The sequence below is a fragment of the Diachasmimorpha longicaudata genome, chromosome 6 (assembly GCF_034640455.1).
Source record: "Diachasmimorpha longicaudata isolate KC_UGA_2023 chromosome 6, iyDiaLong2, whole genome shotgun sequence".
NCBI classification, from domain to species: domain Eukaryota; kingdom Metazoa; phylum Arthropoda; class Insecta; order Hymenoptera; family Braconidae; genus Diachasmimorpha; species Diachasmimorpha longicaudata.
The window spans coordinates 374455-398983 of record NC_087230.1 but is presented as its reverse complement, the minus strand read 5'-3'; the positions used below and the strand labels follow the sequence as shown (position 1 = coordinate 398983).

Here is a 24529-nt window from a genome sequence, read left to right as displayed (position 1 = left end):
TTAGACGGTTCTGTCCGGAGGTGCAATCAGCCTCTCGGCCATTTTACACCCTGCCCTCAGGCAGCCGTCTAGTCGCTGGTATCGAGTATCTGTGCCCTACGAGCTAACTCATAGAGCCCCTTGATCCCGTCCCTGTCGACACGTATATCTATGCAAGTAGACCCGAAGACATTCCATCTGGCTTCATCGAGTCCGCTGCATCTTGTGCATAGGTGAAGAGGATCCTCCTCTGTCAGCCCGCATCTTTTGCATAGGGGGTCAGTCCCCTTGCCTATCCTTGATAAGTACAGAGCCAGGGGTCAGTGTCCAGTGATAAGCCCCACTATAGTACGGAGCTTAACCCTGTTTAGGCCCAACAAGGTCTCTGCCATTTTCCTAGTGGGTTCTCCTAGGAGGGATTTCGTGTGCCTGGCGCCCGTCTCCGAGTCCCATCTCTCCACGATCCTTCTATCCGCACGTTCCTTGACCAGGTCCTTCACAAAATCGGTGTGCACGCCTACGTGCTCCACCTCCCCCTGAAAGGCCCAGCAACTACCGTTCTTTAGTAGCTCATCGGCTTTTTCGTTGCCTTTGATGCCAGCGTGGCCCGGAATCCAGGCAACCTCGAGCCGATTATTTACGGCAATTTCCTCCATCAGCTCGACGCATTCACTCACCAACTTAGAACAACACTCATACCTGAGTATTGCTTTCAGCGCGCGCTTCCTATCTGAGTAGATGAAGATCTTTTTGCCCTTGTCCCCTCTCTCCAGGATCATCCTGGCGCAGGCTCTTAGGGCAGCTAACTCAGTCTGGAGAACGGTTGCGTGTGAGTCCAGCCCAATCGTCCTCGCTATTGCGGGCCCCTCTGACCAGACCCCCGCACCTGCCCGTCCGCTCACCCGTGATCCGTCCGTATACCAGACGAGTTCACGGGGCGGCACCCAGTCCGCATCCTTTCCTGACGGGGTTTCCCCCCATCCAAGATTGACCGAGAACTTTCTGCGAAAGTGCCATCGGGGTCTGCAGGCGTCAACACCACGCGACAGTAGCCCTTCCAGCTCTCCGTCCGCGCGGAGGACACTAGCATGCCCATTCCTAGCTCCTTTCCATGTTCCCTGTAGCCGCAATCTTGCGGCCGCTCTTGTCGCCTCTTCCCTTATAATTAGGTGTGGAGGTTGCATAAAGAGCAGGGCCTCCAACGCTGAGCTGGAGGTCGTTCTGAGGGCCCCTGTTATGCCCAGCATCGCAAGCCTGCCTATTTTGTCCACCGCTTTCCTGTGGCAGGCCTTGTTCAAGGCTGTCCACCACACTGCGGCTGCGTATGTTAGCTGTGGGGTCATAATGGCCGCGTAGATCCACTTGACCATCCTCGGCCTTAGACCCCATGTGCTTCCAAACATTCGCCTGCATGCCCAGTATGTCATAGTGACCTTGCTAGTCTGCATGGCGATATGCTTTTTCCAGCTGAGCTTCTTGTCGAGCCAAATACCTAGGTATTTGACCTCACTCGAGAATTCCAGCATTGTGTTATAAATGGAGGGAGCTTTAACAGCACCCCTCCTTCTACATGTGAAGTGCACCATCTCCGTTTTGCCTGGGTTTACCCTTAGGCCCTTCGATGTGCACCAGTGCTGAACATAGTCCAGCGCCTTTTGCATTTTGCTATGTAGCGTGCTCGTGTTCCTGCTAGTTACCAGCAGTGCCACATCATCTGCGTAAGCGACTGTCCTTACCCCCAGTTCCTCGAGTCCAGTGAGGAGGCCGTCAACAACGAGGAGCCATAGCAGAGGAGAGATAACCACCCCCCCTGCGGGCAGCCCCTCCCTTCCGCATCCCTTACCTCACTGTCCCCAAGGGTGGAGTGGATAACTCTTGTTCGGAGCATGGCGGCTATCCATTTGATGACCGTTTTCTCGATCCCAAACGCTGCCGCAACTTTCTCCAACGTATCAAAGGCGGTATTGTCGAAGGCCCCTTCGATGCCTATGAAGACGCCAAGGGTGTCCTCCCCCCTTTCCTTCGCATTTTCTATTGTGCCCACCAAGTGGTGCAGTGCAGTCTCAGTCGATCTGTCAGCTTGGTAAGCATGTTGTGAGCGGCATATCTGATTAATCCTCAGTACCCCCTCCTTAATGTGCCTATCGACCAGCCTTTCCAGCGTCTTCAATAAGAAGGAGCTCAGGCTGATTGGTTTGTAGGCTTTCGCGTTGTCGTAGGTGCATTTACCCGGTTTAGGGATGAAGACAACCCTGACTTCCCGCCACCTGCCTGGCACGTAGCCCAATGCTAGGCAGGCCCTGAATGCCGGTATCAGTCTGCGCAGGAGCAATGGCCCCCCTCTTCGCAAGAGGGCCGGATGTATCCCATCCGGACCTGGACTCTTGTACATTTCGAAGGAGTCCACCGCCCATTGCAGCCTGTCCAGCGTTACTCCTCGTGCGGCTAGCTCCCAGTCGGGATCGCCGCTTCCTGTTCGCTTCCAGTCCACTTCCAGGCACTCTCCTGGAAGCTCGATAATAGAGTCCGGGAAATGCGCGCGAACCAGATGCTCAAGGACCTCTCGCGGTTCTGTGATGGTCTCTCCGCTTGCCAGCGTGATTCCACCCAGCCGTTGTGAAGGGCCCCCCGAGAAGACCCTGCGAAGCCTGGAGATGCCTGAAAGCGCCTCCAGTTCCTCACAGTATGTCCTCCAGGTGAGCTCCTTTGATCGTTTTATGAGCCTCTTGTACTCTCTCTGCACATTTCTGTACAGAGTCCAGTCTTCGGCCCTCTTCGATTTGTGCGCTCGGTTTCCGAGCCTCCTGGACTGGCTTCTCAGCCTGTCCAACTCACGGCTCCACCAAGGCAATTTATTTCCCTTCCTGCAACGTCTAGCCGGGCATGCCGTCTCGAAGGATTCAGTTAGGGCAACGTGGGTTCTTTCCACCTCGTCCTCTAACCGGTCCTCCCTGCAGGGCCTAACGCGTCCAACCCCGAGCCTTTCCTCCAGGTTCCTCTCGAAGGAGTCCCAGTCGGTGGCCCTTGGGTTTCTGCGCAGGCGGTCCTGCTGCGGTTGGGCACAGCCCTCTATGCTAAATCTGATGCGTCGATGGTCAGAGAGTGTGTCCTCCCGGTCCACCCTCCAGTCCCTGCATCGCCTCGCCAGCCGGCGGGTGCACATGGTTACGTCAATGATACATTGACAGCGAGAAGTGACGAACGTGGGCCTCGAGCCCCTGTTTAGGATCTCTAGGTCCACGTCTGCCATAAATTCCAGGAGAGCAGTGCCCCTGTCATTACATCTTTCGCTGCCCCACACCACGTTCTGCGCGTTTGCGTCACAACCTATGATGAGCGGCAACTTTCTAGCTCTGCAGTGATTCACCAGATCACGCAGCTCATTGGTAGGTGGTGGTGTCGGCGAGTCATGTGGGAAGTAAGCCGAGCAGAAAACTATGTCCTCCGCACCGGCCTCCTCCCGAAGTCTCACGACAACCGCCACCAAGTCTCTGTGGCAGAAGTTGGCCATTCCCCTGGCTCCGCACGCTCTTTTGACAGCAATGCAGGCCCTGGGGCCCAGGTCGCCTCGAGCATAGAATAGCTCCACCTCGCCTCCAGATAGGCCTTTTACCGAGCCTCCGTGTTGCCAGGGCTCTTGTATAAGGCATATGTCTGTATGCTCTACTGCTAGGCTGCGACTCAGCAGGGCAGTCGCAGGCTTGCAGTGCTGCAAGTTAATCTGGGAGCAGTGGACTAGCAGAGCGCCTAAGCCGTCTCCCTGCATATTGCCCTCTGCTCCTTCCCCCCTTGTCCCCCTGGCCATTGGTGGGCCGTTAGGCAGGGTCGCCTGGTGGCGCCCTAACCTGCCCTGAGTGGGATGAGCCCGGCAGGGCCCAGTTGAGGGTCCCTTGAGACCCTCTCCCAGTTCCTGCCGCGCCCCCTCTCACCAGAGGCGGCCTTCCTCTTCGGCCCTTGGTGCGTCCGCTCAGCAGAGGCCTTGCAGGGGCAAGGGGGTCCCTCTGTAAGAGAGAGCCTTCCTCGCACTCCTTTCCTCCTCCCTCGCGGGCGCCTTCCCTGGCAGTTACTGGGGCACTCTCCTGTCCACCCGGACCCTTTGGCGCTCCCTCCTGCCCTCTCCACTCCCCTGCGGTCGCTGACCCCCCTTGGTCAGCGACCACTTTCCCTGGGGCGCCTTTCCCTCCGCCGCTCTCCGCTGGGTCTCGTAGAAACGAGCCCGGCCGAGGCAGTAGAATGGGGCCATCCCCAAACCCTTCAGGGCCTCTAGGGACTTGGGGTCTACTCCCAACACCATGTTGAGCCCCTCCTCCCCGCTCCGGCAGTCCGACACCCTCCACTTGCCTGTGGTGAGGGCCCGGTTCTGCATCCTCAGCCTCTCAAGAGCCATAGCCGCTCCCACGGGTTTTCCCGGGAGAAAGGCCGTAACCCTGATCAGCTTCTGGAGCGCTTCCTTATCCACCAGGATAAGGGTGGCCCCTTCCCAGGGTGCCAGGGTGGGCACCACGGTAGTCAACCACTCTCTCGATCGACTGTCCGCGCATGCCACCCACAGCACGCCATCGTCATACCAGTGGCCGTCGAAGCTCGGGAGCTGACCATCTTGGTCAGTCCCGAACAACGCCGCCACTAGCGCCTCCTGGACTAGGTTGGCCTGTTCCCTTGTCAGGGACAGCTCCGGATGGCCAGTTGGCACTACGGCCACCCTGCCTCCACCCTTCGCCGCCTCTCTGAAAGAGGTTGCCCCCAGTCCTTCCATTGCCCGTGCCTTCTTCTTGGGCATGGCCACTTCGGGGGGAGTGGATCCTGAGGACCTGGGCCTCTTGGGCCCTGTCCCCTGTTCCTCCTTCTCCTCCGTCGCGGTCCCTTTCTGCGGAGATTGCTGATCCCGCGAGGCCTCGGCTTTCAGCCTAGCCTGGCGGGCCCGGCGCTTCTCCGCACCCGTCCTACCCTTCCTCCTCTTCCCCAGGGTAGGGTCAGCGACAGCGGGCCCACCACTGGTAGGCCCCTCTGAGGCTGGCTCACCCTCCACTTCCATTTGTATCTGCGCTTGTTCCCCTTCCGGAGCCCTAGCGCAGATCGTGCTCTCCTCCGACCTGTAAGCCTCTGCCGTTCCCTCAGAGAGGGCACCGTCATCGGCGTTAAAATTTTTATTATTATTTGATGGGTCCATGTTATTCCCACGAGTAACCAGCAAAAGAAGGTCCACCCCGGCAGAGCCTGGATGCGGAGGTAAGGCATGCATACAATGGGGTGCTGCCTGGTTCCCCAAGGGTATCGTTTGAGACACTGTTCCCCAGTGTCATTCAGCCCTCGGCACGATAACTTCCACCTTAGCTTGGGGAGTCTGGTCCGCGGCGATGCTTTGGGTCTTCCTGACGGGTTTTTACTTCCGTAGGTCGACGTTATAGTCATCGCAGACCGGTATCCGAAGTGTACCCCGGAAATCCAGATTCAGGTGCTCTTTCCAGCCTCCTGTCTCCGGTCCCAAGGTGCCACTCATACTCCGGTCCCCTCCTATCCGCCACCTGGAGACGCGCTCAGTAGGTGACTCAAACCCTCCCCTTCGTCTCGTTTATAGAGAGGTCCGGGGCTGAGAAATATTAAGTAATTAATAATCTTAGTTCATTATTGTTCTTACTTTTATTTTAATCTGAAAGGAGAAATGACATCTTAACAACAGTTCAATGTGACTCAACCTTTCATGAATATAACTAAACATATTTTTTATTATTTTATTATTTTACTCATTACGTTAGCCACCCAGAATGTTACGGTTGGGTAAGAAGGGAGGGACCCATAAATCACCCACAATCGCCTCGTTGTTCCAAACTTTAGCTGCGTTCATTGTTCTCTAAATTCTTTTATTTAAAAATCTAGAAAATAAATATCCAGAGTCACCTTCACTCAAATGAAACCACATGGCCCTTTTTTTGTTGTTTTTGTTGGTTCGAACTCAGACACGTGTCATCTTTACTCCCACTTCATTTTTGATGCACCAATACGATGCACTATTCATAAGACCAACCCATTTTTACTTACTGACACAATTTAACAAAAAAGGGGAACTCAAGTCAGTCCACGCGCAATTCTCTAACAAATAAGTCTTCACTTCTTACCCAATCGAGTTAACCAAATGTAAAAGAATTTGAATAAATTTTTAAGCCCTCTTAATTCGTAAATCGTGAGTTAATTTATTGTGAGTAAACCTTTAATATATAAAAAAAAATAAAAATTAATAAATTTAATCATTATATTGAAGTACTCAGGTGAATAAGTAACCTGGGAAGCCACTTGGTGGCAACAAATGGTCCTTCGAGCCGGATTCAGTGAATTATAGTGATAATAATAACAATAACAAATCAAAGACAGTGAAATAAAGTGTGACCACAGAATTTAAAAATTGAACTCTGTGAGAAGGAAGTTCAGTGACAATGGGTGACTCTAGTGGAAATACTATCACTCCTGATGAAACACAAACTCACATTAAGTCAATCACTGGCAAATTCCCTTCTTGGAAAGGTCGGAACACAGCTATTAAAAACTTTTTAATGATTTTCATCAACAAGACTATCGATGTTTCCAAAATCATAGATCGTATGAATAAATATCAAGTATATTTCGAGGATTTTGAGAAACTAATGGATCAGTTAGCAGAACGTGACCCTGAATCACAACATTACGATATCGAAACAAGATTTGATATCGAAGGCAACTATTATGAAAATGTTGCTGAAGCGGAAAGACTTTTGGCAATTGCGCGTGGACAACCTCAAACAAACCTCAACATAGTCAACGCAGATGCTAGCACCAGTGCAGGAATTCCTCGTCATCAGTCCTATCCTAAAGCAAAGGAAATTCAAACTGCCAGAACAACCTTTACATAAGTTCAATGGAGAAGTCGAAAATTGGATCAATTTCAAATCTGAATTTCAAGCAAGGATTGGCAGGCATGATGATATCAGTAAAGATGATAAATTATCATTTCTTCGGGGAGTTCTCACAGGACCAGCATATGACAAAATACAAATGCTCTCAATCACTGGTGAAAGTTATGAAGAACATTGGAAGTTATTGGAGCAATCATATTCTGATCCTCGAATTATCGTATCGAGACATTTGAATTTATTGCTCGATTTACCAGTCCAAGAGAAAGAAACCTCACAAGGACTAACTAAACTCGTAGATGCAACCCGTCAACACCTAGCAGCTCTTAAATTCTTAGATAAGAATTTAACAGATGAAATTATGGTGATTACACTCGAACGGAAGATTCATGAAATTACAAATGATGAGTGGAATAATCATATTAAGAAAGGAACTTTCCCAAGTCTACATGAAATGTTAGAATTTTTATCTGACAGAGCTATGAGATTACTGAATAGGAAAAATGAAACAATTCCACGCACCAACAACAATTATTTTCACGGCAACTACAAGAAGGTTCAACCTCAGAGAAGACCTTATGGGCAAGCCTTCGCGATCACTTCTGGAAGGAAATGCTCATTGTTCCGTCGCGGATAGGGTTTTTATTATTCCTAAAACTAGTCTCATTTTTGGGGACTATAAAATTAGCAATTTGAAAAAACATCTGCCTGTCCGCTAAATTATTTTATTGTACACTCTTCGAAATTTTCCCTCTAATCCCTTCAGCAGACACGGATGGGGAATAAGAAATATTTTTATTGACTCCCAAGATTTTAGCCTGCTTTGGGGTCTTGAAGAGTCCCTAATTACTCAGGGTTGTCTTTGAATTTTATTGCCTTTGAGATTCCTGGGAAAAGGTCAGTTAGGGTGACCTTCGTCATGGTCCGTGCTTTCTGCAAAGAGGGCATGGATTTTTCACGACGCTCTCTCTTTTTTTCGGTTTTTTAGTTTTTCTTCCGAGATACGATCCGCAGTTATCGCGTCACTGATCAGATATAATTCCTACATTATTTCTATCGGTAACATATTCGATTGTTACAGTTACACCGCGTTCCGGTTAAACTCCTTTCGAATAAAAAACAGTTTTTCCATCCTCGCGATGTATTAAATATCAATAGACTTCCCCGTCGATAAACAAATATTTAGTTTTGTATGTTTGATATCCTTAAGCAAATTTTTAATTTTGGAACATTCTTTCTTTTTTTTGTGTAATAAAGTGAAAGTGACATTATAATAATTAAACTCATTTTTTAATTAACAATTCGCAAATATTTAAACCTTCCAACAATCACCTCCCCAGTATCAAGACACTGTGCGAGTGAACACTCATTGTGAGGAGAAGACGTGCATCCATTTTTTAGATGTGAAAAATTTAGAGGTCTAATACCAACTCAACGTTTGAAGATCATCACCGATGGAAAAATGTGTATTAATTGTCTGCGAGACAATCATCAAGTTGACAATTGCCATTCACGAACCAATTGCTGGGCCTGCAAGGAACGCCACAATACACTACTTCACAAGGCAATACATCCACCTGTTTCTTACAACAATCCATCAACTGTAGGAAAATGTGACAACTCGAATCGTGAATGACAATCAAGTGATCTCCTCGCACCCATCTCAGTATCAAATTTAGCTGCTAACATCCCAAATCAACAAATAGTGATTAGTGCAAAATTATATGTGATCGATAACCACCATCAACCAATAGCATGTCGAACATTGCTGGATACCTGTTCTTCAGCCAATTTTATCACAGAAAAATTGGCAACTCAATTGGGACTTCCGAAGAGACGATGCATTCTTCCCGTCGGGACACTCAACGACACAGCCACCTACACGAAACACAGCATCTCTGCCCAAATTCAATCTATCAGCGGCAAGTACAACAAATCCATCAATTTTTTAACAGTTCCAAAAATATCAGAATTTACCCCAACTGAAGTCATTTAGCGACAAACCATCAAAATTCCAAAAAACCTAAAATTAGCAGATCCAGAATTTTTCAAACCAGCCCCAATCGACATGATATTGGGTTCAGGTCCGACACTATCATTATTTTGCATTGGACAGCACAACTTGTCATCTAAGGATAACCAAGATTTATATCTTCAAAAAACACGTCTGGGATGGGTACTTGGAGGAGATATAATAGAAAACAAATCCACATTTCAACCATCATGTCATTCTCTTAATTTGGATCGTACCATCACTCAATTTTGGGAAATTGAAGAGCTCCCCAAGCATAAATTTGTATCTCGAGAAGAACATGCAGCAGAAAATCATTTCGTCCATAATTGCACGAGACATTCATCCGGACGATTAATTGTTGCATTACCTTTCAATGCCAAAGGAGAAATGTTGGGAGAATCCAGAAATAGAGCATTACAACGATTTTATTCCCTAGAGAGAAAATTAGATCGAGATCCTCAATTGAAATTTCAATATTCATCAGTTATACAGGAATATTTGGATTTAAAACACATGTCTGAAACTTCTGATGTTGATGAGCCAGGTTTTTATTTGCCACATCACGCCGTTATTAAAGAAAGCAGTTTAACAACCAAAGTTAGGGTAGTGTTTGATGGTTCAACCAAATCATCATCAAGCATTTCTCTTAACGAATCATTGTTGATTGGACCCACTATTCAAGATAGCTTATTCACATTAATATTACGATTAAGACAATATAATTACGTTTTAACTGGAGATATTGAGAAAATGTATCGGCAGTTTTTGATACGAGAAGAAGATCGCAATTATCAGAGAATATTATGGCGTAATAATAATGGTGAAATAATAACTTATCAATTGAACACTGTCACATTCGGTTTATCATGTGCACCATTTTTAGCTATTAGAGCGTTACAACAGTTAGCAACTGAAGAAACCAAGGACTTTCCCACGGCAGCACGAATTCTTAAAAATGATTTATATGTTGACGATTTGTTGACTGGATTTAACAATATTGAAGAAGCTATAAGTGCACGGCAAGAAATTACTGCATTGCTCACCCGAGGGGGTTTAAATTTGCGTCAATGGGCCTCCAACGACTTCAGATTGTTAAAAGGTCTCCCGGCTGAACACATCAATAAAAAATTGCAACTAGATAGTGATAAGACATTAAAAACTCTTGGGATATCATGGAATTCAGAGAATGACTGTATCACCTATAAGGCGAGATCTATCATATCAGGAAATTCAATCACCAAACGAAAGATTTTTTCCGAAATTGCATCAATTTTTGATCCCCTTGGACTTTTGGGTCCAATTATTCTTAAAGCAAAATGTGTGATGCAGAAATTATGGGAGACAAAGGTGCATTGGAATGTATCGATACCAAGCCACCTTCACACTGATTGGAATGAATTTTGTAAACAATTGCCGGCCATTGACAATTTGCATTTCACCCGTCATGCAATATCAACCAATTTCACAACCATTCAAATCCACGGTTTCGCGGATGCCAGTAATACTGGCTACGAAGCCTGTATTTATCTTAGATCAACCAATCCAGCCAACCAAGTTCAAATCACTCTACTCTGCTCCAAGTCTAGAGTTTCACCCATGAAATATTTTTCCACTGCCAGACTCGAGTTATGTGCAGCCCATGTCCTTTCCGAATTATACAAAACTGTCCAGGAAGCCCTCACTGTACCTATATCCGAAACTATCCTTTGGAGTGATTCGATAATTACATTACATTGGATCAAGAGCGAGACACACAAATTAAAAACGTTTGTAGCCAATCGAGTGAATGATATCCAAGATAACACAAAACATTGTCAATGGCGGTATGTTTCAACCAACGACAATCCTGCAGATCCGTTATCAAGGGGTCAATATCCAATTGAATTTATCCAGAACACCCTATGGCACCACGGCCCAAGCTGGTTAACCAATCAAGAAAGCCAATGGCCAAAAAACCATGTCGAATTTTCTGACAAAGACCCTGCAGCCAAAATCATGTGCTTGAAGCTCACAATAAATAATCCAATCGAATACAATAATTTCACATCCTTTAACACTTTGATTCGCTCGCTAGCCTTCTGTTTCAGATTTAAACCCAGCAACAAGGCTTTACATGTCAATAAAGTATTGTTAACTCTACCCGAACTCGAGTTTGCCCATCACTGGATTATCAAGGAAATACAAGGAAGAGCCTTCCTAGATGATCTTCCTCCACTGAAAGATGCAGATGAATCCAAGGACGCAGTCAGGGACCCATTACAATCTCCAAGGTTTCAATCGAAGAAGTTGCGCCATCTCACTCCAGTCATCGATAAAGAAGGAATAATTAGAATGGAAGGCAGATTAAACAACGCACCAATATCCTTTGATCAAAAACACCCGATTATTCTTCCCAAGAACGAACGAGTAACAGATCTTATCATCGAACAGTGAGGAAAATAATTCGCAAGTGCGTGACGTGTTGCCGTGCAAATCCATTGATTCCTAAATACACTATGGGAGATTTGCCAGAGAATAGGGTTACAGGATTCACTCGACCATTCATCAACGTTGGAGTTGATTATTGCGGCCCTTTCTACATAAAATAGAAGAAATTCCGCAATCGAGTCAAGGTGAAGGCGTATGTAGCAGTGTTCACCTGCATGGCTACCAAGGCAGTACATCTTGAACTTGTCAGCGATATGACCACAGCAGGATTCCTTGGGGGTTTGAAATGTTTTGTTGGTCGAAGGGGAAAACCAATTAGCATCCATTCCGATAATGGCACAAATTTTGTCGGAGCTAATAATGAACTGAAGGAAATAATTGGTCATCTTCAGTCTGCTGAGAACAATACGAAGACCCACAATGCTTTAATTAATCAAGGTATTGACTGGAAATTCATTCCTCCATTGTCTCCTCATTTTGGGGGAATCTGGGAAGCAGCAGTGAAATGTTGTAAACACCATCTCGTTCGAGTCATTGGATCTGAAGTATTTACATTTGAAGAAATGACCACGCTCATCATTGATATTGAAGCTATACTCAACTCTAGACCACTCGCAGCCATGTCTTCTGATCCAACCGATATCTTGGTCCTAACACCTGGTCATTTCTTAATTGGAGACGCACTAACGAATGTACCTGAGAAAGATTTCACCTCCATTCCTAATAATCGTATGTCTAACTGGGAACATATCCAGAAGGTTCGTCGAGATTTTTGGGTTCGGTGGTATAAGGAGTATTTAAATGAATTAAACATCAGACGAAAATGGAATACTGGGAATCAAGATATTCAATTGGGATCTATCGTCATCTTGAAAGAGGATAACCTACCCCCGATGCAGTGGAGGCTGGGCCGCATGGTGGAGCTTCATCCAGGAAAGGACAATATTGTCAGAGTTGCCTCTATCAAAACCAGTAATGGAATTTTGCAAAGGAATTTAACGAAAATTGCTCCACTCCCGGTCTCGTTAAACAATGTCGGTGAGAAATGAAACATGTATACAAGGGGGGCATGATTATTTAGATGACCTTATTTTTTTTATTATTTTACATATACTGTATTCCAATCACTTTTTTCTTTTGATCGCAACGCTCTCAACGGGGGGAGCATGTTCCGTACGGAAATTTTTTATACTCGTAATTGTTTATTCTAATTTGTTTATCAAATATAAAGTAATTAATAATCTTAGTTCATTATTGTTCTTACTTTTATTTTAATCTGGAAGGAGAAATAACATCTTAACAACAGTTGAATTTGACTCAACCTTTCATGAATATAACTAAACATATATTTTTTTATTTTATTATTTTACTCATTACGTTAGCCACCCAGAATGTAACGGTTGGGTAGGAAGTGAGGGACCCATAAATCACCCACAATCGCCTCGTTGTTCCAAACTTTAGCTGCATTCATTGTTCCCTAAATTCTTTTATTTAAAAATCTAGAAAATAAATATCCAGAGTCACCTTCACTCAAATGAAACCACATGGCCTTTTTTTGTTGTTGTTTGTGTTGGTTCGAACTCAGACACGTGTCATCTTTACTCCCACTTCATTTTTGATGCACCAATAGGGTCCACTATTCATAAGACCAACCCATTTTTACTTACTGACACAATTTAACAAAAAAGGGGAACTCAAGTCATTCCACGCGCAATTCTCTAAGAAATAAGTCTTCACTTCTTACCCAATCGAGTTAAACAAATGTAAAAGGATTTGAATAAATTTTTAAGCCCTCTTAATTCGTAAATCGTGAGTTAATTTATTGTGAGTAAACCTTGTGACGTGGTATTTTACCGCGTTACTGGTCCTCGACCGTTCCGCGATTCGGGAGACGTCCACCAGGCGGGAAGCCACCTTCGATGGCGAGGGTTCGAGTAGAGAGGAGGATAGAGTTGGTTATTTATGATTTTATTTTGTTTTAAATTGAACTACGCGCCACCGCGTTCCCGCTGAGGACGACGGCGAGGATCCTGGGGAAGCCGGGAGATGGCGTGAGGCTGCAGGAGCATTGAGAGGATGAAGGAGCGGTTGGGTTGGCCGACGTTGGAGCCACCCTCCAGGAATCCTCTACCCGGAAGTGACGCAGTGGCCGGCAAACTCCGGATTTTGGCTGATGACTGGATTTGCAATGTGGTCTATGAGGGAGCCACAATCCAGCTATTAATTAACACGGAAGTGACGTCTCACCAGAGCACGAGGTCTCGCGATTAATGGGAATATAGGACTACGTTAATCAGTAGGGTTACTAGTCTCATGGGTAGTAATTAACGCACGGATGATGCGGTTAATTGAGCCTAGTTGTAGTTGATGGCACATGCGCCGTAATGAATGGGCATGTTGCGCATGGCTGGTCGTGGGGGATTGGTGGGAAATGACGACGATCACCCCCCCCCCACTCACAATCACCTGAAATCATCAGGTTACCGACCTGTTGCGGATTTTCACGTGGCGAGGGAAATCACTTCCTGTTTGGTGGACATTCAGAGCAGACCTGTGTGTTAATTGTGTGGTGCCACGGACGCCATTTCGCCGAGGTTCCCGTTGAGGCTGTAAAGCATTTTTGAGGACGGATCCGAGGGAAAGATGGAGTCTCAGGGTGAGCGTGGTGGCCATTTGTTTAGTTTTTTTTGGAATTTGTGTAAAGATTGTGGGCAGAGATCCCGGTTTTGTTGGTGTTCTGTACACCTGGGTCCTGCGGACCGTTAGTTGAATTCTTCTGTCCAGGGATCTCTGGCCACTTCTCTCAGCGATTTTTTTTTCAACTCTCTCTCTCTCTCATTCTGCAGATTGTGTTAGAATTAGTTTAAATGGGAATTTGTTAATTAACGGTCCGGAGTGAGTCCTGCGACTTCTGTTTGATGATTGGTGTCGCGGACTCGTTACTCTCTCGCTCTGGAAATTTCTTGAGATTTGTTTAAGGATTGTTAAACTTCGGGGCTGTGGAGAAATGTTAGCGAATTTTCTATGATGAGTATTGCGACTTCTGTCCGATGATTCGTGTCGCAAAACTCATCAATCTCTCGCCATCGAATTCTAGTCTGATTTCTGTAATTTCACGGTCGCGTGACCTCTGGATTATTGTGTATTGATTGATTGGAATTTTGGTTGTTCGAGGTCACGCAGACTTATCGATTTGTGCGTTACGGTTCCGAATCACTGGAGTATTTTGACAATATTATAACGTTTAGATTCTGATTAATTTGTCTGACTTTTCCGACAGCGATGGAGCTTTGTGGCTCCGTGGTTTGATTTAAATTATGTTTTATGTTTCGGACTATAGCAACCTGCGTCTTGGTCCGCGGTTGTTCATTCAGTATTTATTTATGACTCAGTTGACCGTTTTAACATCTGTGAATTGATTTTCTTGTTGGCTGACTTCAGAAGCGTTTTACTTGATTTTAATTGGACACCAGTGACAGTATCGTATAGGTTAAACTTTTGTGTGATCACGCTTGATCGATGTCCGGGGATTTATCTAAGTGATTTCTTTTGATTGTATCGATTATTTTCTTTATGTTCTTTTATTTATTAAACATTGTGATCCCCGACAATTTGGACAATTGCGTTGTTTTTTTTGCTGCTTTAAAGAAAGTCCCAGTTGCATTCCCCCTTTCAGCTTTTGATTAATTGAATCTCAACGAACCGAGCTGCCGGAGTTATTGAAGCTGAGAGCGGAGGAGTATTTTGTGTACGGTGGTCATTCCGTTTTAATGACCTGGCGCCTAACGGATTTTTCTGATTTGGTTGAGGGGTGTTCCGGTGCCAGAGGGCGGGCGGATGGACGAAGGGTTCCGCGAGCCTTCGAAAATACGTCACAACCTTTAATATATAAAAAAAAATAAAAATTAATAAATTTAATCATTATATTGAAGTACTCAGGTGAATAAGTAACCTGGGAAGCCACTTGGTGGCACCACCAATATTGAGGGGAAAAAATTGAAAACTTTCGTAAAAATTGAATTTTTATGATTTCGACTATCTTCAATTCTCATGGGAAAAAATTAACAAATTCTTACATGCCCATATCTCACATAAAACGTTATAAGAATGGTTAATTAAAACTGCCACGCTAAAAATATTTATCGCTTTTTCAACTGACCAGTTTTATTTGAAAAAAACATCCATATCATTTCAACTAATATTTTGTTTCTATACGTTTTTCAGTATTTTTACTTGTTACTACTTCTTACACTTTTCTACCCTGAGACTACTTTTCGGGAATCTTTGATGAATTTTTCACGAATAATGGCGTTACTTTCTCTTTCTTTCTCATTCAAGCTGACCCTATATTAATATAAAAGTTTCTATCTATTGAAAAATTATTCGAACATTTGAACCGATATGAATTGATATTAATGTAAGATAACTCATCTCTCCATACCTATTTCTTTAAAGAATCTGAAAAATTCAGAAAAACTTTTCTCAAGTACTTCAACAAACTGAAATTTTTTCTAGAACGTTTGAGACATTGATCAAAAAAAGGTGACTGAGCTGACACAAATTTCTTTGGATTCTTTATGAAAATGAATAAAGTAGAGTTGGGGTGGAATATATGACAATTTCTTAATTTATTTTCTTGAGACACTTGCGACTTAGCGCTTGATGGCTTGGAAAGATTAAACGATGATCCATATGCTTTTTCAACCTCGGATGAAGGGTTTGTTCAGCTGCAGATTGAGGAGTTGAAAAAGAAATTAAAATTTAAAAGGATTGACTATCATAATGACGAAATTAATGCCATGTTTTCTCAACTGGAAGGATCCCTTAATGAGGTTGAGTCTGACAATGGCAAATCAAGTGCTTTTGGTAAGTTTATAAAATACCATAAGTGACAAGGATTGATCAAAGCCGGTCAATATTTTCAATTTTATTTTTAAATTCAAAGAATCTAGAAACTTACAAATTATTACCTGAACATTCAATCAGATTTGTGTGTTTGTTTTTCTTGCTTCCATTCAATAACTGTTCTTGTTTGTATAAAAAAAATATATGAAAATTATGATTTAATCCAGGGTCTTAAGAGAAAATATCAAAATGTCACATAACTCCGTTAAAATGAAAGATTTAAATCTGTCTTTTTTATAGAAAAAGCGAAAAAAATAGTGGGTGTCTTCTCAATACTTTACCGGTTGAGATTTTTTATTATAAAAATTTTTATGTAAAAAAAATAAGAATGCGATATCTTTATATCTTATGGTTCATTTCCATAATTTGCAGCTCAGAATTATCACTTTTACAAAGTTTTCCTGGCAAAAAACTTAATAACTCAAATCGAGAAGGTAGAGCTACTCTAAGAAATTAAAAAATTTTCTATACCCAGGTGCTCTATACCCAAAAATTTTGAAATTCTCTATTTTGGGTTCTCTATACTCAGGTATAATCTGATGAAGAATTTATTTGTTCAAATGAATAGTTCTCTTTTTTTATTTTAATGCGACGTATTTACTTGATATTTGGCACATATTTTCTGTTTTTTCTACTGTCCAATATATAGGTTTTCATTACAATATTCAAGTGGAAAGAATGTGAAAAATCATACTCAAGGATTCCTATTTGAAGAAATCTTGCAAAAGAATTCATAGAGGAAGATCGGAGTCCGTTAACTTTCTGCTTCGAATATCTGATAAAAACAGTGCAAAAAATTCAATTTTAATACAAGTCGCTACTCAATTCATGAAGCCATTCTATTCAATTTTTTCTTTACCAGATGAAGAACGTATTTGATGGACTTAATTTATGTCATCGAAAGAAAGAATCTGATTAGATCAAATAAAACTTCATTGCAACGAAAAAAAAAATCATTTTTTACTATCAAAAGGAACTTTTATTTAGTGATATTTAAATAAAGCGGTTTATCGAATTTAAATATACCATTCGTCCAGGTATACGCTGCAAATTAATTATTAACTTGAAGTAATTGATTATTTTATATTATTTCCAGAAATATCTCCAAATGAAAAAGGCAAAGAGAATGACGTGCGAAAGAGGAGACTATGTTTGAAGAGAAAGAAGACTTTAAAGGTTTCATCTTCCGACAGTTCAGTCGATGCTTACCAGGAAAGACGATCAACGAAAAAAAAAAGTTTTCTGATCATTCACGTACTGTGAATTCTGAAATTTGTGATGAAAGAACTGTCTCAAATAAAAAGGTACTCAGTTATTCTGACACACAGGAAGAATCTGCACACTATTCTCAAAAACCACAGCAACGATCACAGCCCTCGCCTTCAAGCACTACAAGTAACTGTCATTCCAACTATAATCCCATAGCTTTTCACAATTTTCTATATTTCTAAACTCAAATAATTTACAGATAAAACAGGATCTTATGATGACTTATCAGAATCTTTGAGCTCAAAGGAACGCAAGGACTCAGAGAAATTAACTTTTAGAAGAAAAGAGCGTTTTTCGGCTACTCCCTTCGGTAGACCCCTCCAATCGCGAAACAGACCCATTCCAATGACGTTTCCTCGCTCAAAGTCATCATTGGACTTTTCTGATCATGTAGCAACTTCACGAAGAAATTCTGATCAGTCAGTTGACTTTTCCAAATATTTGCGTAACTTGACATCAGCGTTAGGCCAGGTACAAGGACTACTGGTTAAAGTTCATGACGGCCAGCAAGGGATCAAGGATTTATTGGCTGATCCTCGGAATGTCCGGGGAGAGTACCAACCAATTGCCACATTGAAAGATTACTATTGTGAGGATATCAACAAATTCCAGCAGTTCAATAAAAAATTGGAAGAAGAACGTGATTTTCGTGAAAAAATTGGAAGATTTTACATGTTTCTTTTTGATGGCCTCTGCAAAAATTTCAAGGTTTTCAATTTATGTGTATTTTTCAGTCCATTGCGATGGTCAGTAAGCTTAATTCAAAATATTCATTGACCAAAAATATTGGCTATATGCTGAAGCCCCTAATACCCAAAGAGGTCCGATTGAATTATGTTTCGCGAAAGAAAACAAAAGACAAAAGTGTATTCAGTGAACTATCTATCTGGTGTTGCATCGCAGGTATTTTCTATTAACTTTACAATGAAAAACTGATTTGAAAATGGTTATGATCATCGTTTATGAATTTTCCAGAGGCCTTTCAGCGGGAAGCCAAAACCAAGAAGATTGCAGCATACAAAGAAGCAAACCTCATCCAAGCTTTGGGAGGAACGATAAACAACTGCCGCTCATGGGGAAAAGCGAATAAAACGGGCGATGGGCATCAAGGACTGGATCCAGAGAATGCTATAGGGGAGGCGGGACAATAATCAATATGCTAATCATTAAGTGACCCTGCTTTATCCCAACGTTGGCATATTTCAAAGTTGCACTAAACACAATAAAAATTAAATAAAAAAAGAAACGTATTTGATCAATAATAAAATCCTATAAATTACTGATAAGTAACTTATCAGCGATATTGGATCCAGAACTGTTAGAAATGGCTCAAATATTATCAGTTGCGAAGAGTGAACATTGTGCCCTATTAGGATCAGGTGATTTGGAGGAGATTCTCGAAGGATAACTTGATAGGAATCGGATCTCACTGTCTGATCCTCTTAGGATCAGGGGATTTCGATCAGTTGATCCAAGGATTACCTGACATGGATCGGATCTTAATGCCTGGTCCTCTTAGGATCAGGTGATTTGGATCAGAATCTCAACAGGTTGCCTGATAGGAATTGGATCAGGTTGAGCGATCCTATTATGATGTAAACACAGCGTTACATGCCCATTGAGTCCTTGATCATTTAGCCTGATCCGTAATTGATCGCAGATGAGGTTTTCAGGATCATTGCCTTATCAAAAACATAATTGAATTTCTACTCGGGCCGGTCGAGAATCGACTCGGAGACCACGACCAAAGACACGGACGTAGAAGAGGACCGTCAGATCCGAGTGGGGATTAGGAGGAAGCGGTCCAAGGTGTCGCTGGGTACCCACGAGAGGGAGGAGAACAGGAAGAAGCAGCAGACGCCACCGGCGAGGCTGGGAGCCTCATTTCCTCCACTGCCCCCCGCTAAACCTACTCATCATTCGGAGTGGGAAATGGTCACGGGGAGGAAGGCAAGGAAGAAAGCGAGGAAGGAGCCAACGAGGGAGAAAGGGAGGAAGCCGCCACTTCCCCCAAATGATAAGGATAGTGGCAAGAAGAAGAGGTCGCGTAATCCCCGGGGGCCCCCGGTGAAGCCGGACGCCCTGATAGTCCGCCGAGCAGCACGCGAAAATTACTGTGAGATATTGCGGCGGGTGGAGAAGGAGCTGCCGAGGGAGCAGGCGGAGTGTGTCCGTAGTATCAGGCGCACAGCTACGGGGGACATGCTGCTGACGCAGGGGAAGAAGGATACTACCGAGATATCCAAGCTCTGCAGCACCATCTCGAGCGTACTTGGGGAGGAGGCTCGGGTGCTCACTAAGGGGCCGCTTGAAGAGCTGGAAATTAGGGATCTGGACGAGGTCACATCCAAAGAGGAGGTGTTGTTGGCCCTAAAGGAAGCGGTCGGTAGTGAGTATCTACTCGGACCGGAGGCAGTTCGGACGCTGCGGAAAGCCTTCCGAGGGACCCAAACGGCCTTGGTTGTCATCTCAGCAAGGGCGGCCAGGAAAATCATGGGGGAGCGAGCCAGGATCAAGTTTGGCTGGGTGAACTGTAGGGTCTGCAGGGTGACAAGGCCTACCAAGTGCTTCAGGTGCTGCTCTCACTGACTTTCTCTGTCTCCTTCTGGCTCTCTCTCTGCCTCTCTCTATCTCTATCAGTCTCTCTGCGTCTGTCTCTGTGTCTCTCTGTGCCTCTCCGTCCCTCTATGCCGCTCTCTGTCTGTCTCTCCCTCTCTTTGTCTCTCTGACTGTCTCTCTCCGCCTCTGTTGGCCTCTCCATGTCTCTCTCTGTCTACCTCTGTCTCTGTCTGCCTCACTCTGTCTGTCTCCCTCAGTGTCCCTCGCCGTCCCTTTCTGTCTCTCTCTGCCTCTTGCTGCCTCTCTCTTCCTTTTTCTCCCTCTCTCCTTCTCTTTCTCTCTCTGTCTCCCTCTGTCTCTCTCTGTGTCTCTCTGTCTCTCTCTGCCTCTCTCTGCCTCGGCATATCTCTCTCTCTCTCTACCTCTGTCTCTGTCTGCCTATCCCTGTCTCACTTTGTCTCTCTCTGTTTCTCTCTGCCGCTCTGTCTCTTTCTGCCTCGCTCTGTCTCTCTCTGCCACTTTCCATGTCCCCCAGTGTCTCTCCGTCTCTCTGTCAGTCTCTCACTCTCTCTGTCTCTCTCTGTCGCCTTTGCCTCCACCTGTCCCTCACAACCTATTTCTGTCTTTCTCTGTCTCCCTCTGTCTCTCTCGCTTTTCTCTGCCTCTCTCTGTCTCTCTCTGTCTCTCCATGTCTCTCTCTGTCTCTCTCTGTCTGTCTCTGCCTCTCGCTGCCTCTCTGCGCCTCTCTCTGCCTCTCTCGGCCTCTCTCCGCCTCTCTCTGCCTCTCTCTGCCTCTCTCGCTTTTCTCTGTCTCTCTCAGTCTCTCTCTGTCTCCCTCTGCGTCTGTCTGTCTCTCACTGACTTTTTCTGTCTCCTTGTGGCTCTCCCTGTCACTCCCTGTCTCTCTCTCTGCCTCGCTCTATCTCTATCAGTCTCTCTGCGTCTGTCTCTGTGTCTCTCTGTGCCTCTCCGTCCCTCTATGCCGCTCTCTGACTGTCTCTCTCTATCTCCCTCTGCCTCTCTCTTTCTGTCTCTGCCTCTCGCAGCTGCTCTCTGTCTCTCTCTCCCTCTCTTTATCTCTCTGACTGTCTCTCTCCGCCTCTGTCGGCCTATGCACTATGGCCATCTGGCAGTGCAATGCAAGGGCTTGGTCGACAGGGCCAAGCTTTGTGTTAGGTCTGGGGACTCCGGACACAAAGTGTCGGAATGTGCCCCTGAGCCGAGGTGCGCCATTTCTACGGAGACGGAAGCCAGCGGAACCGTGGCGCACACTGCCGGTAGCGGTAGGTGCCCTGCATTCAAGGCGGCGCTCCAGAAGGTCTTGACGGATCGAAGATGAGGGTGCTTCAAGTGAACCTCAATCACTGTGAGACGGCACATGACCTCCTCTGGCAAACGGTCAGGGAGCTCGGGCTCGATATGGTATATATCTCGGCGCCATACCGCGAGATCGACTCGCAAAGCTGGTTCGCCGACGCCAGCCACGGGGCCGCCATCTGGGTCTGCGGTAGGTTACCGCCGGAGGGCCCAGCCAGCAACGCCGGGCAGGGTTTTGTTCGGGCCAAAGCAGCGGGTATACACGTATACAGCTGCTACGCCCCACCGAGCCTCTCCAATCAGGAGTTTGCGGACTTCTTGGACCAACCAACAGAAGACGTGAGACAACATGCTCCAGTGGTCATCGCGGAGGATTTCAACGCGTGGGCGACAGACTGGGGGAGCAGATCGACAAACCTCCGAGGCCAGATGCTGTTGGAAGCCATGGCGTCAGTCGACCGGGTGCTACTTAACAAAGGATTAGAACCGACGTTCTTCCGGGCAGGGCAAAGCTCTATGGTGGACCTGACCTTCGTGAGTGGTGACCTAGCTAGTGGGAACCACTCATGGGAGGTTAGTGATGTATATACAGTGAGCGATCACCGGGCCCTGCTCTGGGAGGTCTCATCTACCCGGAGACTGAGGACAGCACCGCCAAAGGGCAAGGCCGTCGGTTGGAAGGTGGGAGCGTTCGACCAAAATAGCTTTCTCATCGCTTTGGAGGACCGCCCGCTAAGAGGAAGTAGCGTCTCTGAGAGGGCGGGGACACAATGGCGAGGATCGCAAAAGCTTGCGATGCCGTCATGCCCGGGAAGCGTACCACCAATAGACGCCCCCCAGTCTACTGGTGGAACGACGGCATAGCAGCCCTGCGCGCAGCGCGTAACGCGGCGAGGAGAGCGGCGCAACGAGCCCGAGCAAAACCGGAGTTCACGCAAAGAGATCAGGCGTACAAGGTGGAGCGCCGTAAACTGGCCAAGGCCATAAAACGGAGCAAAGCTCTAGCCTGGCGAGAGTTGTTGGATGGGGTCCAGAATAATCCATGGGGGAGGCCGTATCCGGTGGTAATGAGGAGATTGAAAGACCACCCAGCGCCTACGTGCCCGATTGTTCTGGGTAGGATTGTATCTGCACTGTTCCCGCAGCAGGAACAGCAATGGGAGGTACGATCGCAGAGGAGAGCGTCAGCCGTCCCCCCGGTCACCAGGGATGAGGTCATGGACACATGCAGGAGGGTTGGAGTTCCTAATGTTGCTCTGAAAGCAGCCATCGAGGTAATTCCAGAGCAGTTTGCGGATCTCTGCACGCGCTGCATCAGAGGCGGTACCTTTCCGGCAAGGTGGAAGAGGCAGAAGTTGGTATTGCTCCCGAAGGGGAGGAATCCTCCGGACGAACCGTCCTCTTATCGTCCACTCTGCCTATTGGACACTGCGGGTAAGATTCTGGAGCGGGAAATCCATCAAAGGATTGATGCGGTGGTGGAGCCTCAACGAGCGGAGAACCAATTCGGATTCAGGAGGTGTAGGTCCACTCTGGGGGCCATAGAACAAAGTCGTCGACATAGCTAGGCATGCTATTTCCGGCGCTAGTTGGCATAGGGGGACACAAAAGTATTGTCTGGTTGCCACGTTAGATGTTCGGAATGCCTTCAATACGGCGAGATGGGAGTGCATCCTGAAAGCCCTGGACGGGTTTGATGTTTCCGGATCTCTACGGGCAATGGTAGAAGACTACTTGGCTGGGAGAACCCTCATATATGACACCGAGAGGGGAGCCCAGGATTACAGGATCACAGGTGGAGTTCCGCAAGGATCGGTCCTGGGTCCTCTCTTGTGGAATGTCATGTATGATGGCCTGCTGAAACTGGTCCCCCCACCAGGGGCATAGCTGGTAGCCTTCGCGGACGATGTGGCGGCAGTCATAGTCGGTAAGCACTTGGAGGAAGTTAGCCTGACGTTTGAAAGGACCTTCGAGATGATTCGTACATGGATGGACTCCGTCGGATTATGCTTGGCCGACCACAAGACGGAGGCGGTACTCATCTCGGGGAGAAGGGTTCTCGAGAGCATTACGCTGAGAGCTGGGGACCCCGACATTACCACCAAACCGTACATCAAGTATCTGAGTGTGATGATCGATGCCAGGCTCAGCTTTCGGCACCAAGTGGAATACGTCGCGGCAAAAGCCGCGAATGTTCGGACGGCGCTGGCACGGCTCATGCCTAATGTTGGCGGGCCTAAGCAAAGGAGTAGAGCACTGTTGGCGTCGGTGGCAACGTCGGTAATGACGTATGCCATCCCTATATGGGCGAAGGCCCTGCAGGTTAAGGAGACCAGGCGTAAGTTGGCAGCTGGCCACAGACTGAGGGCCCTAAGGGTAGCCAGCGCTTTCCGCACGGTATCGGAGAGTACCATCGAGGTGATTGCCGGTAAAATGCCGATAGAAATTATAGCGCAGGAGCGCGTGGAGTTATACCGGCGGAAGAACGCAGGAGTAGCGGAAGCAACGCTTGGACCCACCGATGCGACCCGTGAAGGAGCTCCGGAAGCGGATGAGGTTAGAGCTGAGAGCTTTGCCAACTGGCAGGCAAAATGGACCAACTCGACGAAGGGGAGGTGGACTCATCGCCTGATCCCTGATGTCTCAACCTAGGTCCTCTGGCAGCACGGTGAGGTGAATCCGAAAAAAAACCCACCGGCAACACCCGCCGGGGCGACGCCGGGCGGGGCGGGGGGACGCTATATAAGCTTCCCGTCTTGATGATAAAAAACACAAACCCCGCGGGCCCCGGTCCGCCGGTCCCGGGTCCCGGCGACCCGGGTGTTTTTATCATCAAGACGGGAAGTTTATATAGCGTTCCACATTTCTTGTGACGTCAAAGGAAATCTTTGGATAGGATTTTGGATGAGGTAGGAAGGGGATAACAGGATAATTCTCCATATGATTTTTGCAAGAAAAATTACTGAAAAAATGGATAGTCCAGACCGGGATTTGAACCCGGGACCTTCCGATTATGCATCGGGTGCTCTCCCAACTGAGCTATCCGGCTCCTAACCATTTCTTCCATTCACTTTTCTTGCCTATATGGAGCACCGCCGTCCTTCATACGGCAAACATTTTTATCATCAAGACGGGCCGGTCCGCCGGAGCGGGTCCGGGGTGTTGTGCGTCCCGG

At 46.2% G+C, this 24529-nt stretch overlaps 3 protein-coding genes across 3 annotated transcripts; all 3 read left to right on the top strand.

Annotated features, from left to right (window-relative positions):
* Window positions 1-6868: 6868 nt before the first annotated feature.
* On the top strand, window positions 6869-12353 carry LOC135163517 (uncharacterized). The gene is made up of 10 exons (XM_064122996.1): window positions 6869-7046; window positions 7121-7445; window positions 7701-7760; window positions 7852-7959; window positions 8204-8221; window positions 8265-8491; window positions 8543-8785; window positions 8900-11215; window positions 11275-11426; window positions 11490-12353. The coding sequence occupies exons 1-10, from the start codon at window positions 6869-6871 to the stop codon at window positions 12351-12353; spliced, it is 4491 nt and encodes a 1496-aa protein (XP_063979066.1).
* A 3491-nt stretch (window positions 12354-15844) lies between these two features.
* Window positions 15845-18580, top strand: LOC135163387 (uncharacterized). Its single transcript, XM_064122785.1, has 4 exons — window positions 15845-16170; window positions 17306-17604; window positions 17678-18381; window positions 18454-18580. Exons 2-3 carry the CDS (start codon window positions 17358-17360, stop codon window positions 18253-18255), a joined length of 825 nt encoding a protein of 274 aa, XP_063978855.1. The 5' UTR covers window positions 15845-16170; window positions 17306-17357; the 3' UTR covers window positions 18256-18381; window positions 18454-18580.
* A 4991-nt stretch (window positions 18581-23571) lies between these two features.
* LOC135163516 (uncharacterized) lies at window positions 23572-24114 on the top strand. The gene is made up of 2 exons (XM_064122995.1): window positions 23572-23940; window positions 24007-24114. Exons 1-2 carry the CDS (start codon window positions 23572-23574, stop codon window positions 24112-24114), a joined length of 477 nt encoding a protein of 158 aa, XP_063979065.1.
* Window positions 24115-24529: the final 415 nt, after the last annotated feature.

Coding starts and splice junctions, on each gene's coding strand:
- LOC135163517 (XM_064122996.1), top strand. CDS start 6,869: ATGGAGAAGTCGAAAATTGGATCAATTTCAAATCTGAATTTCAAGCAA. Junction 8,786..8,899: donor CCAAATTCAATCTATCAGCG/GCAAGTACAACA, acceptor TAAAATTAGCAG/ATCCAGAATTTTTCAAACCA. Junction 11,427..11,489: donor TCACTCGACCATTCATCAAC/GTTGGAGTTGAT, acceptor AATCGAGTCAAG/GTGAAGGCGTATGTAGCAGT.
- LOC135163387 (XM_064122785.1), top strand. CDS start 17,358: ATGTTTGAAGAGAAAGAAGACTTTAAAGGTTTCATCTTCCGACAGTTC. Junction 17,605..17,677: donor CTCGCCTTCAAGCACTACAA/GTAACTGTCATT, acceptor AATAATTTACAG/ATAAAACAGGATCTTATGAT.
- LOC135163516 (XM_064122995.1), top strand. CDS start 23,572: ATGCCTAATGTTGGCGGGCCTAAGCAAAGGAGTAGAGCACTGTTGGCG. Junction 23,941..24,006: donor AGAGCTTTGCCAACTGGCAG/GCAAAATGGACC, acceptor GTCTCAACCTAG/GTCCTCTGGCAGCACGGTGA.